Genomic DNA, 13,970 nt, shown 5'->3' on the forward strand with positions numbered 1-13,970 from the left:
TCAGCCACTGGTGTCTCTTTTCCAAAGCAATAAGCTTGAAAGAGAAAACTGGGCAGGATTTAACTATCCCTGTGGGAATTTCTGTCAAGCCATCAGGCTCCAGCTGAGAGTCTGGGAATTTTTTAGCAAGTCCCAGTGCCTTGCTTTATTTTAGCTCCCTTTTTCTGGCCTGCAGCTGTCACAGCAAGATAAAGGAGCAGAGGCCAGGGACAAAGCCAAGATGCTGTTCCAGGAGGAGTCCAGGGCTCCGGAGCAATGGCCAAGGCCATGGGAGGTCTTGTCCATCCTCTGGGGGAGGGTTAAGGGCTGCAGGCCAACAACTGGGATTTGGTTTCTACATTTCTCTTTAGATTGGGGAATGTTGGAATGAGTCCAGAGGAACCATGGAGTTGTTCCCAGGGCTGGAGCCCCTCTGGAGCCAGGACAAGAGCTGGAGGTGCTGGGGGTGCTCACCAGGGAGAGCTCAGAGCCCCTTCCAGAGCCTAAAGGGGCTCCAGGAGAGCTGGAGAGGGACTGGGGACAAGGGATGGAGGGACAGGACACAGGGAATGGCTCCCACTGCCAGAGGGCAGGGCTGGATGGGATATTGGGAATTAGGAATTGTTCCCTGGCAGGGTGGGCAGGCCCTGGCACAGGGTGCCCAGAGCAGCTGTGGCTGCCCCTGGATCCCTGGCAGTGCCCAAGGCCAGGCTGGATTTTGGGGCTTGGAGCAGCCTGGGACAGTGGAAGGTGTCCCTGCCATGGCAGGGGTGGCACTGGATGGGATTTAAGGTCCCTTCCACCCAGGCCATTCCCTGGAAAGTGAAGGGATCAACCTGACCAAGTGGGGCAAAAGCCTCAGTGGCCAACACAGCTCCAAACACTCATTGTGGGAGGGAGATGTAGATGTGGAAGAGAGATGCACCATCCCAATATTTTTCTCCATGAAAAAGCAGCAACAGAAAAAGAATTTGAAGCTTGGCTCATGGCTGTCCATATCCCGAGAAAAGAGGGAATATTATTTCTGATTGAAGGCAAGTGAAAGGGCATCAAACCAACTAACTTGGATTTCTGCAGGCTATGATTAATTTCATTTCAAAAACTTCTCCAAGACACTCTTATTGATCTGAAAAAGACCATTTTTTGCCTTACAATAAAAACCGGCTCCCAGAAAGTGGAAGATGATGGTGGAAAATGAGTTGGCAGCTGGGAATCACTGTGTATTCCCTCCAAAATCTTCTTCCTGCTATGTGGAAAGAAGCCAAGTGTCTCTCAAGTGTATTAGGCAGGCTAAAAAATTATAAATAATTGTTGAATGGAAGGAAGAAACTTGGTCTATAAAATCCCATCAGTGTTTTATGGGAAATGAGGTCAAAAATATTTTCCCTGTGAGCAGTGGAAGAGAAACTTAGACCTTTTTTCCCCTATGGACAGAGCTCAGAGATCCCTGCATTACTATTATTTGGACAAGCTGGGAAGAGGAAGCCATGGGAATGGAGCCTGGAAGCCAGCCTTGGAAGGGGGATGCTAAGCAGAGAAATCATGGAGTATTGTAGGATTTATTTCAAAGAAATTGAGTTTCATGGTCATTTGCCCAGAGATTCAACAACAGTTTCCACCCCAAAGTGTTGCCTGGGAGGACAGGGATTTAATTTTCACCCCTTCAGGCCACTCTTCCTTTCCTGACCCAGCCAAGGAGCTCCAATAAATATCAAGTTCTGGCACATTTATGCCTTGAGAGGGGGGAGAGAGAGGTTGGAGCAGGATTTTGGGAGCCCTTGGCCTGGCAAGGTGTGAACTCACCTTTCCTTTGCTGATGATAAAGAAGGTGTCCCCTCGAGCCCCTTGGCGGATGATGTACTCTCCGCTCTCGTAGTGAGTCTGCAAGAGGCAAAGGAACCAAATGAAGATGAACAAATAAAAGCAGAGCCTGTTCCCCAGCCCATATTTTGGCAGCTTTGCAAGAACATCACCCTGGACCCCTTTTATCCCAGCTTGACATTGGCTGTGACTTAAAGATTGTCCTGTGGTAAGGAATGGAATAATTAAACTGGAAGCATTTGTGGCTTGCCCATTTTTCTTCTGGCTGTGCTGGTGCCAGCCTGTGCCCAGATGAATTATCCTCAGCCTGAATCCATTTTTAGCACATCAACGAGACAGAGGAATTTCCAACAGGGAATAAGCTATATGAACTAAACTGTAATAAGAAGTCTGGTATAAAATTTTTTTTTTCTCCTTTTTTTATTGTTGGTTTTGGTGGCTTTCCAGCTTTGCTAGCAAGGGTTTTATTCAGCAAGTAAGTTTTGCTTTTCTCCTGTTATTACAATAGTTTAATCTGTCCATTTTTGCCTTATTTTGTGGAACAGCCCTTGCTAAATTCATGTCACAGGTTATCAATTCTGGCATTAAACTTGTTAGGACACTTTCATCCCTTGTGTCACCCCATCAAAAGCAATGTGCATTTACACATCACTAAAAAACCAAAATATTTTCTAAATCAAGACTTTCAATTGATATTTAGACACCCCCAAACCTTGTAATTTTTTATTCCAGATGCTCTGCCCTTGCAAATTCAATCAACAGCAGGCTGGGGGATGCCAAGAGTTTCCCATCCAACCTCTCCTGCATCTTCCTTGGGATAAATGTCTCTTGGATTTTTCAACCATGACCAGGAGAGCTGGAGGTATTGAGTATTCTATCCCAGCCCAAATCTGGGACAAAATCACCCCAAAAATGCCCTGCACTCACCATCAGATCTTCTAATCCCCAAGTAAGTATAAACAAGCAAAGACTGGAGCTAAAACAGGGGAATTAATCCAAATCCTCAAATTTGGTTAAGCTTGAGATTTTTTTTCAAAAGTGTTGTGTTTACCTGAGTTTGTTTATTTATCTTTACAACCAACCTTTTTATCATTTACAATCTGATAACAGAACCTCCAGCTTTTCCCATTTTCATGTGCCAGAGTGGGAAGAGAGAGGGAAAAAAAGTTTGGACATAAACTTGCAGAGTTTTACTGCTTATGTTGGGTGTTTCTGGAGAGCAGATTTAAAGTGCACATTTTGACCATCCATGGTGAAATTCCTTGGAAGGGCCTGATTTTAGGTGGTGTTGGGATCAGACCCCCCCCTCAAGTGGAATCTTGTAAGCACCCAAAAATCTATTTAATGAAAATACTGGGCTAATGGCTTCTAAATTTACAACAGGTCATCCATATTCATTAGAAACATTAATGGCATTTTTATATGATTTCTGGGAAATTTAACATGCGAAACCTGCTCCCTAAAAAGCCATTTCTTGGTCCTGCTCACCAACTACCACCAGCAGAACTGAGTCTCAGTCCGGCTGCTGTAACCAATTCCCACCCACAAGTTCTCCCAACCTTCTAACCCATAAATTCCATTCCACCCCTAAATCTTCCCAATCATTCCCACACATGGCTCTTCCCAACCCATGAGTTCTCTCAAACATCCCACCCATGAATCCTAACCATTCCCATACATGAGTCTTCCCAAACTTCCCGCCCAGAACTCTTCCAAAGGAATGGGAGGAACACAAACTTGAGCTTCAAAGCAACCAAAGCTGCCTCTCACTTCAGCGAATTTTGTCTCTTCTTTTTTTCAAACTGAGCTCTAATCTCAGCCAAGTCCTTCCAACATTCCAATCACATTCCTCTAGTCCCTCCTTGAGTGCCCAGAGCTTTCATTTCACTTGACCTGCTCCTCCCTGGTGCTTCTTTCCACGCCCTCCCTGCCACCCACATCCTCATGTTTATGTATTCCAAGCCATTTATTTCACAGCTAATTCCACACACGATTTTTCATGCTTGAATCAACCCATCCTTCACATCCTTTAGCAGAGCTCCTGCTCTTAAATCCTTGTTTTCTAACACAAATCAGCTCATCCATGTGCTTCACCCTTCTAAAGGGATTCTTGCTACCTGCCCAGTGTCAGTGCATCATCCTGGGCAGGCAAAGTGCCCAAGAGCTCACTCAGGGCATGTGGAAGTGGAAAGGCTCCTGATTTTAGCCCCACTTGAGAGGCAGCAATACCTCCTCAGGTACCTCTGGTACCATCAAATATCTCTGAAGAAGCTTTTTGGCAAAAGTTCACAGATTCCCAGAATGACTGAGGTTGGAAAAGACCTCCCAAGACCATGGAGTCCACCTGGTAACTCACTCCCACTTTGTCCCCAGCCCAGAGCACTGAGTGCCACCTCCAGCCCTTCCTGGGACATGTCCAAACCTCCCCTGCCAAGGCCTGAGCATCCTTTCCATGCAGAAATTCCTGCTGCTGTCCAAGCTGAGCCTCCCCTGGCCCAGCCTGAGGCTGTTTCCTCCCATCCTGTCCCTCAACACACAGAGAAGCTGGAATCTTTCACAAAGTAGCATTCCCAACCTAAATGAACAAATGTGAAGCTCTTCCTCCCTTCAAAGCCCTCCACCAAGTGGATCCCATGGAGATTGCTGTTTGTCTAGTAAGAACAGCTTCTATAAAAATACCAGGTCTTTTTATTCTCTTTACTTCTCTTCAGTTTTACTTAAAGTGAGCAAAAAAATCCCTTTACCAAAGGGAGGGAAGAATGCTCACTCATCAGGTTTGAGAGGATAAGACATGGATAGGTCTCCATGACCTGCTCCAGTTTCCCCAAAGAAGAAGTGCCAATCTCATGATCAAGTCAGATTTGCTCTAAAAAAGGCAACTATCCCATTTTAAGAAATCCCTCATCTTGTGCAGAATGTCATTGAATAGGCACAGACATTTCTTTGAGTGGAAAAATACCCAATGCAAGCTTTCTTCAGGAGTGACTGGATTTTCATGAGACCAACTTATACTGAAAATGGACAAAATTAGGAACAGTGGGATGCAACAGCACCAAATTTTGTCAATAAACTCCTTTTTTGACTCCCCGGGATGAAAAATCTCCCCCAGACACTGGACCCAAAGCAATGTACAAACCATATTTCAGTGACCACCCCAATCCATCCATCTCAGAACAGTTAAATGTGTGATTAATTTCTTTGTCCCCAACACACCAGGGCACATCTCACCCATCACACAAAAATCCATCACCTTTGCTACTTCAGACCTTCACACCTGGCTGAGGACTTTGGCCCACTGAACTTGGTTGATCAGTCACAAACTTCAACTGGAGCTTCTGCTCCTAAATACCACCAAAAATGAGATGTCTGAGAGCCTGACCAGGCCTCATAGAGAAACCACGACTAAAAATGAGATGTTTGAGAGCTCAACCAGGCTTCATGGACTAAATCTCAAAGGTCCCTCATGGAGAAACCTCAACTAAAACCAAGATGTTAAAGATCCCACCCAGGCCTCATGGAGAAACCTTGACTAAAATTGAGATGTTTGAGAGCCTGCTCTGGTCTTGTGAGGAATCCTTGCCTGAAAATGAGATGTTTGAGAGCTGACCAGGTTGTGTGGACAAACCTTGACTAAAATTGAGATGTCTGAGATCCCAGCCAGGCCTGGCGGAGAAACCTCAACTAAAAATGAGATGTTTGAGAGCTGACCAGGTTGTGTGGAGAAACCTTGATCAGGGCCCATAGAAAAACCTCAATCAGGCCTCATGGAGAAACCTTGACTAAAATTGAGATGTTTGAGAGCCTGCTCTGGTCTTGTGAGGAATCCTTGGCTAAAAACAAGATGTTTAAACAGGACCAGGCCTCAGGGAGAAACCTTCACTCTGGAGCCCAACCCAACAGTTAAACTTGAGAAAAAGTTCATTTTTCCTCCCCCTGGATGCCTCTGGCTGCCGTGTTTATGCTGAGAATGTTTGGGAAAAAGTGGGAAACAGAGAGTTTGGAATGCTCCGTGACCCACGGCGCCAAAGGTCTCCTCAGGGGAGCAGAGGCACAAAGGTGGCTTTGAAACGAGGACTTCAAAGCTGGAGCTGAGTTTCGACCACAAAAACCAGTGACAGCAACACGGGTTGATGACAGTTCTCCATGTCCCACCCATTGCATCCAGAGTGTTTTTAAAATAAAATAAAAATAACCTAAATATGGTTATTTTGCTGGCGCTTTAAAAAATATTCACAGAACTGCCAGCAAAACTCCAAACAGAAGCAGCTTTTAGAAGATCTATTTTTCCTGTTCAGGATTTGCAGCCTTAAACATCCTAAAATGACAACAGGTATGCAAACAAAATGAAATGGAAAAATATATTTATTTGCTGAAAATGCTAAAAAACCAAGCAGGTAAATATCAGTCTTCTGCACTGAACTTAAAAATCACAAAGATTTGTTTCCCTGGTTTTACCATGCGTAAAACTCCCAGGAATTATCTAAAAATGCTACTGCTTGAAATAGCCAGAGGGGAGGATTATGCTTTTCTAGTCCTCTCCTCATTTATCCCTAATTTTTGACATTTAAGACATCTCAAGACCCAAGCAGCAGCTTAACTAGAGGGCAACAAGTGGGAAGTGAGGAGGGGAAGAGAGGGTTAATTCATGCCCTTAATTCCATGATAATTATGGAGCACAGAATTGAGAAAGGAGATGAGGAAGGGGAACCTCACTGTGACCTTCTAGGACCTGAAGGGAGACTGCAAGAAAGATGGAGAGAGACTATTTCCAAGGGATGGAGGGACAGGACACAGGGAATGGCTTCCCAGTTCCAGAGGGCAGGGCTGGATGGGATATTGGGAATTAGGAATTGTTCCCTGTGAGGGTGGGCAGGCCCTGGCACAGGGTGCCCAGAGCAGCTGTGGCTGCCCCTGGATCCCTGGCAGTGCCCAAGGCCAGGCTGGACTTTGGGGCTTGGAGCAGCCTGGGACAGTGGAAGGTGTGGAACAGGATGGGCTTTAAGTCCCTTCCTACCCAAATTGTTCCATGCTCCTGTCATTTTCACTCAGCTGGCTCTAACTGAGCTGCAATGTCCTGCAGCAATTTTTTTGTTTAGTTTTCCATACTGATGGCATTACAAACTTACTCTTCCTCCTTAAAGATAGAGCTCTTTGATATCCCACCAGCACTGAGTATGTATTTTACAGCAAAAGCTGTGCTGTGACAGTGACAGGAGCCTGTCTCCCTGTCCAATCCATTTGGGAGGCATTTCCTCCGCACTGATACACTGTGGCTCCTTAATGGGCTGTAACAGCACTGAGGAAAACACTTCTGAGAATGAGCTGGACACTCTGGCTGTCTTGTCCAATTGTGAGGACAATTCTGCCTTTATGGGTTCCTTTCAATTCCTGCAAAACCATCCTTGAGCAAGGCGCTTAACACACCTCCAAAAGGGGCTGGCTGTGCATGGACACAGCTCAGCTTCTGGAATAATACAAATCTTGGAATTTTAGGGTTGGGTATACTTGGGACACATGAGGATTATTGATCCAACTCCCTGGTCCAAGAGCAACTGCTTAAAATTAAACTATGATTTAAGAAATGACTCCCCACAATGAGTTCATCTGTCCTCAACAAGATAAAACCTGTATTATATCAAGATATAATCAGTGCTGCTGAGGAACAGGGATTGCTCCAGGGAAAAGGAATCTAAAAGGATGTATGAGGATAGTAAAAAAAGGATATTCAACAACTATTTCATTGAAGCAAAAGGAAGCACAGCCTCCACCTAATCCATGGGATACACACTGAAATGGATAAACCAAAGGGGATAAACAACAGGGCCCTGCTGTTCCTGAAGTGCAAAGATGTGAGAAATGTCCCTAATTTGAAGCTCTTTGGATAAATTATTGATTTAATTTCTGGTTGGTTTTCTTTGTGTTTGGCACTGCTGTTCCCTGTGGTGTGCTTAGAGTGAGCAGGAGGGAAGGAGATAGGGCTGGCACCATCCTGCTCTTCCTTTTTCTCAAAACCTCCTCTCATTTCAGTGTCTCAAAGGCAAAAAAAGTCTCCACAAACTGAGCTGGACCCAGGCCTCCTGGGACAAGACAGGAGATGAGAATAAAGTTATACAAATGGGAACTGTGGAAGGCAAAACTCAACACATTCCAATTTAGAGCAAGAAGCCATCTCCAAACTGTGACTTTTCCAACTCTGACCAAAGCTCTGACAACTCCTCAGGTGAAACTGCTGGTCCTGAAACCCAGGCTGAATTTCCACCAGGAATTCAGGTTTTTTGCACTGAGGTGTAAATAAGACACTACTGTTGCGATAATTCAGAAACTGCCTGAAGGTTGAATTCTCTCATGGAAAGAAGCAGCAGCTCCACATATCTCTTGCATTTCCATGACCCAGAACACACAGCTGAGCAGTTTGGATTCCTTATACATCACTAAAGTCAAGGTCTTTACACCTGAAAACCCAACCTTCACAAAACTCTCCTCATGGCAATTAACAGTGGATAATTAGGAGCATTTATGAGCTATCAGAAAGGATTTATTAGGTTTGCCATAGAACAAATACAGCTCACTTCAGAATCTCCCTAAACCAAGCAGTACTAAGGAGAAGGACACAAACTAGGGATAAACCTCAATGGTTTCATCTCCTAGTCATGAAAAACATGTCACTGTCCTTTTGACTATGCTTTTATCTCCTTTTTTTTACATTCTACTGGACTTCAACCCAACTCTTGCTGAAGTGCAATTTTCAGGGATAATTAAAAGGGAACAAGGTGGATAAGGGACCATGTTTGGTAAAAGCTGGCCAGGATTCCTGCTTCCCAAAGGGAAGGTCCACAACATGGGAGGAGCTCCTGGCCCTCTCCTGCCATTCCTGGAATGCCCTTGGACTGGCTGGAGGGCAGGAGCTGGCCTGTGTGGGTGAGGATTTGTTGTGCTTCAAACTCTGCTCTTTTTTAAGGACTGCCTGCTGAGAAGAAACAGGAATGTGGGGAGGTTGAAGATGCTGAGAAAGCTGGGAAGTTCAGAGATAGAGAGGGAGGCGAAGAAGGCAAAAGGTGAAGACCAACCTCAAAGATCAAGATGAAACCTCAATGGTTTCATCTCCTAGTCATGAAAAACACAACATTGTCCTCTTGGCTGTGCTTTTGTCTCCTTTTTTTTACATTCTACTGGACTTCAACCCAACTCTTGCTGAAGCACAATTTTCAGGGATAATTAAAAGGCAACAAGGTGGATAAGGGACCATGTTTGGCAAAAGCTGGCCAGAGTTCCTGCTTCCCAAAGGGAAGGTGCATGAGATAGGAGGAACTCCTGGCCCTTTCCTTCTGCCATTCCTGGAATGCCCTTGGACTGGCTGGAGAGCAGGAGCTGGCCTGTGTGGGTGAGGATTTGTTGTGCTTCAAACTCTCTTTTTTAAGGACTGCCTGCTGAGAAGAAACAGGAATGTGGGGAGGTTGAGGATGCTGAAGTTCAGAGATAGAGGTGAAGAAGGCAAAAGGTCAAGACCAACCTCAAAGATCAAGAGAGAGAACTCAAAGAGTTCAAGGATTAAGATGACAGAGGGTGAGAGCAGCACGGGGTCAGGAGAAATGGGAGAGGAGTGTAGCAACAAGATTTTCCAGGAAAACAAGATGAACTGATATGGGAAAAATTAGGATTTATTCCCAGAGGAGATAACAGATAAACTAGTTGGGTAAAAGGCAGTAGTGGGATTAGGCTACAGATCAAGCCACAAATTGGGGTCAAAACCCCCAAAAAGCTTTGCTTAGGAATTTAAATAATACCAGATTCACAGATAATGACTGTGAAATGTGGAGAATTAGCTGAGAATCAGTAATTAGAAAAAGGATCCCCAGGCAACAGAGTGGAATCAATTCATCAGTCACCCTGAGTAAAAATTAGCAAACAGTAAAATTCAGCAAAAATAAAAACACAATTTAAAAAATTAGGACTTTGTGCACCTTGGGCCAGTCACATTAATGTAATTTTATGCTTTTGTAGGATTGAAATCTCTACAATTCCATGACATTCTCAGCCTCCTTTAGACATTACACACAGCAACTTTGAGGAAATCCAACCAGAAACAGAACCCAATGATGGGACTGCACCACAAAACAAATCACCAGCAGCTCAAGTCCATGGGGGTTTAATTAAATTTCATTGAAATGCAAGAAGAGCTGCTCTTCAATCCTTTCCCAAACAGCTCTGATTTTGTTTCCCGCAGCATAATGGAAGAAGGTGTGTAGAAATCCCATTGCCCTCCCTAAATCCACAGGTCTGCTCCACAGTTATTAGAGTGGGAATCAATTCCTTGCCAAAATGAAACTGGAAGTAAACAACTTAAATCAACACATTTGTTTCATTTCTTTTCCTTCATTTCCTCCAAATTTCGCATGCTTATTCACCCCAGGTATTTGCATTGCCACCAGGATCCAAACGCATTTCAGAATCGATCAGGAGGAATAAAAAAATGCACATTAATTCAATATATTCAGCCACTTTTCCAGTCACCTGCTATGAAATGTATTTTCTTTTTGTGGTCTAGTCTCAAGAGGAGACTCTACATCTCCATATGAAAATGCACTTCAAATTATCACTGGAAACCAACTTTACTGGAAGGGAAATCACAGAAAGCTTTGGATTTATTCATCCTCAATAGACTTTTACTGGAACAGGTCATTTTCCCAGTTTAAACCCCTGAATTCACCAATTGCTTCCACTTTGAGGGTTCTTTGCAGGTGACAACCAGCCCTGGGTTTGGCAGATGAATTAAACACTCATATTCCCTGTTATATCCCCATGGATTTTGGCTGTTGCTGGGAAATATCCTCCTTTTCCCTTGATTTCTCTATCAACTCCCCAAAAGGTACAAAAAATGCAAAATTTTATCAACCCACATGACACAAACTCAGCCTCCATTCCCAGTCTGCTCAACAAGGAATTCTTGTGAATCACACTTCCATAAGATCAAATCTTTGCTCCAAATATATTTATTAAAGCAGCAAGTGAACTTTCACTCTTAAACTGGGAAAAGGTGAAATCTCAATTTTTGAAACATCAATAAAAACTTTTCCCAAATGAAAAAGAAGCTGCCTTGAGCCACTCACCTGGGTTGCCACTGTCTCCTTGACAACAGAACTTGGAAAATTGGGATAAAACCTGTATTTTACAATAGGAATGCAAAATATCTGCTCCCTAAGTGCAGAAATCAGTATTTTTTACTGTTTAATAGAATGTCTGCTGCTAAAATTGATGTGGCTGGAGTCGCATGAGCCTATTTCAGCTTTGCCTGGAGGAAAATTTTACAGGACCTTTCCACTGCCTCCAACTTATTCCAGGATTTTGGACAACTGGTAACTAAAGAGGAAAGCGTGAGGAATAAAAATCAATCAATCCTGAATTCAGAAGATGGTAAAAGTTGAGATTTCTGAAGGAAGAAGCAGATCAAGAACTGCCCCTGCAGCAGCAACACTTCCATCAATCTCTCGTGCAATGACCCCGCTCAGAAATGTTGGATTTTTCCCAGATATTTTGTGCTTTAGAGCAGATTCTTTGGGAGCATCTCTTATATCAGTCAAAAACAAAAAAACAAAAAAAAAAAAAAAAAACAACCAAAAAAAAAAAAACCAAAACCAGGGCAAGGCTGGGAAATGTAAATGTAATCTAGGTCAGATTTTTAGCACAAGGCACAGCTGACCCTTTCCTTACCAGGCAAGGGCACAATGATCGCAAAATTTCCTCACCAGGGCTTTTTAAAACTTTGAGTTCTACTTTGCATGGCTTTTTCTGCAGGAATTTGGTAAATGGCATTTGGATTTACAAACAGAGCAGTCTGACCCCAATGGAGATGGGATCCCATCTCACACAGGGAAAATCCTGGGGCAGCAGCAGCTTAAAGCTGGGAAGATCCCATTCCAAGGATTAAGAAATGGCTTTTTCCATCTTGAGGACACTTTTCAATTCCCATTATTACAACCCAGACACTGCAAATGCCACCCTGTGAAGGGGGAACTTCAAATCCATCCCCAAGACCTCTGAGGGGATGTTTAAAACCAGAGAGGCACAAACACTAAGTGTGAGCAACCCCATTTCCCAAGAGAAATAAATTCCCTGGAAAAGGACCCAGCCATACTTGGAGGAGGTCTGGGGATGGGAAGAGGATCTCCCCATTTTCATGTCTGATCTTTTCTTTAAAGCTGGGTTTGAACCATTGATCCCATAGATCTCCAGCTGATATTCCCAGCATTCCAAACCTGATGGCCATTCCTTGGGTGGCTGTAGGTGTCTCCACCACCTCATAAAGTGTTCCTTTCTTTTTTTTTTTCCTAATTAATCCCTGGCAGGACTCACTCAGCAGGACCTGCAAGCCAACCTTGATTGTCCCAGATTCCAGCAGGTGTCACTGTGGGCAACACTATGGGAAAATCCAGCAGGGGAAAGGTTGCAATCAAAGGGAAAACACTCATCAAGGTAATAATTAATTAGGTTTTCCTCAATATAATTGCTGATTGTATCTTTTCCCTATTTTTACAGCTAAAAAGGCATTGTTTTGGTTAATTTCTTCAGGGTTGAAGGGTGGAAATCATGGAATATTTTTGAGTAAACCCCAGACTGGATTTTCATGCTGGGGTTCGTTCCCACCAAAATTAGCCCATAAATGTCTGTAAGTAGTGATTTGTTGGTGAGAATTAGAGAATTTTGGAAACTCCTGAACAAATTCCCAAGAGGAGATGGTCAAAAGACCAGAGAGCCACATGCTCTCCTTCCAAGCTTCTCCCAAATAATTCAGCACTGAAAGCAAAGCCCTCAGCACAGAACAGGAACCTCATCCATGGGAAGATCCATCCCAAAAATCGCTCAGCTCAGGCTGTCAGCAGCACTGCTTGGGAAGAGGGGTTTGAGCTGAGCCACCTCCACCACAGTAAAACCCCTAAAATGCCCAAATTTTAACTAAATTTCAGTCAGAATTAATTGATTGCATTTTCTCCACCTAAGAAGCGAAGGACAACCATCAACTCATCAGTCCCAAGCTGTCTGCAACAAAGAAAATGCCCGGAAAAGCAGATTCCATGGGTTCCTTGCCCCAGGGTGGCTGCAGAGCCTCTGGAAAGCAGGAACAGTAAACAAACAGATATTGGGAAATTAGGAACAAGGCTGGATCGGGGAAGAGACAACTTGGAGCTCCTCAGTTCTCCCCTGTGACCTCTCTGTTGTCCCAGGTGCCATGAAAAAATCCACATCCATCTTGTGTGTCTCTAATAGGTGCAAATCCACCAGGGCAAATAATAAATTATGGATTTGCTTAAATCCTCCCTTTTCATATCTGTGAAACCCTGGAAAATATCTAAGATCACAGCAAAAAAATGTTTTGTTTTTCTTTTTTCCTTTCTTTCATAACTGTGTCAGATCAGCTGGAGAATCCGCTTAGAGAGCATAAAAAAAATTAAAATATCTCATAGATAGGCTTAATCCAACTGGAAATAGGAAATATTTAAATCCCAACACCTACATAACCTGAGTGGGGCAGCTTTAGAAATTAACATTTTATCAGTGAGTCCTGAAAACCTGATCATCCACTCAATGTACCAATGCCAAAAATAATAACAAATTAAAGAAAATAAATCCTGGAATGAAGGAAATATGGGGAAGCTTTTTTCTGTTTGATGCTGCCTTTGCCACATGTCCTGCTGGTGATCATAGCACTGCTGGAATGGCTTTTCCCACCACTGGGAGCTTGATTGAGAAGAAGGGGCCCAAAGAATGGGTTAAAGCTGGGAAAGTGCTGGGAAGGCAGCTGGAAAACAGGGAACTACAGAATTCTCTTGGGGGAAGCATGGTTTGGGTTGGAAGGGACTTTAGGGATTATCCTATTCCACCCCCTGCTATGGGCAGGGACACTTTCCACTATTCCAGGTGGCTCCAGCCTGGCCTTGGGCACTGCCAGGGATCCAGGGGCAGCCACAGCTGCTCTGGGAATTCCATTCCAGGGCCTGCCCACCCTCCCAGTGAAGAATTTGTTCTCTGAGAGCTGAAAATATCTTAAAACTCCCAACTCCAATCCTTCTGAGTGTCCTTGGGATTTTCGCGGAGATTTCCATGCATCGAGGTGCTTCGGACAGGTGGAGGAGATGCAATTCCCTAGCTGGGGTGCTCTGGCCAAACTCCAGTGG

At 44.0% G+C, this 13,970-nt stretch overlaps 1 protein-coding gene across 2 annotated transcripts in view; it reads right to left on the reverse strand.

Moving 5' to 3' along the window:
- PRKG1 (protein kinase cGMP-dependent 1) overlaps positions 1–13,970 on the reverse strand; it is a 351,478-nt gene that overhangs the window by 89,896 nt on the left and 247,612 nt on the right. For both annotated transcript variants that reach the window (XM_059477119.1, XM_059477120.1), the window contains one exon: positions 1,783–1,860. In XM_059477119.1, the coding sequence (XP_059333102.1) occupies positions 1,783–1,860 (78 nt within the window). The remainder of the gene's footprint in view (positions 1–1,782; positions 1,861–13,970) is intronic.

This window comes from Ammospiza nelsoni, chromosome 8 (genome assembly GCF_027579445.1).
Source record: "Ammospiza nelsoni isolate bAmmNel1 chromosome 8, bAmmNel1.pri, whole genome shotgun sequence".
Lineage (NCBI taxonomy): Eukaryota > Metazoa > Chordata > Aves > Passeriformes > Passerellidae > Ammospiza > Ammospiza nelsoni.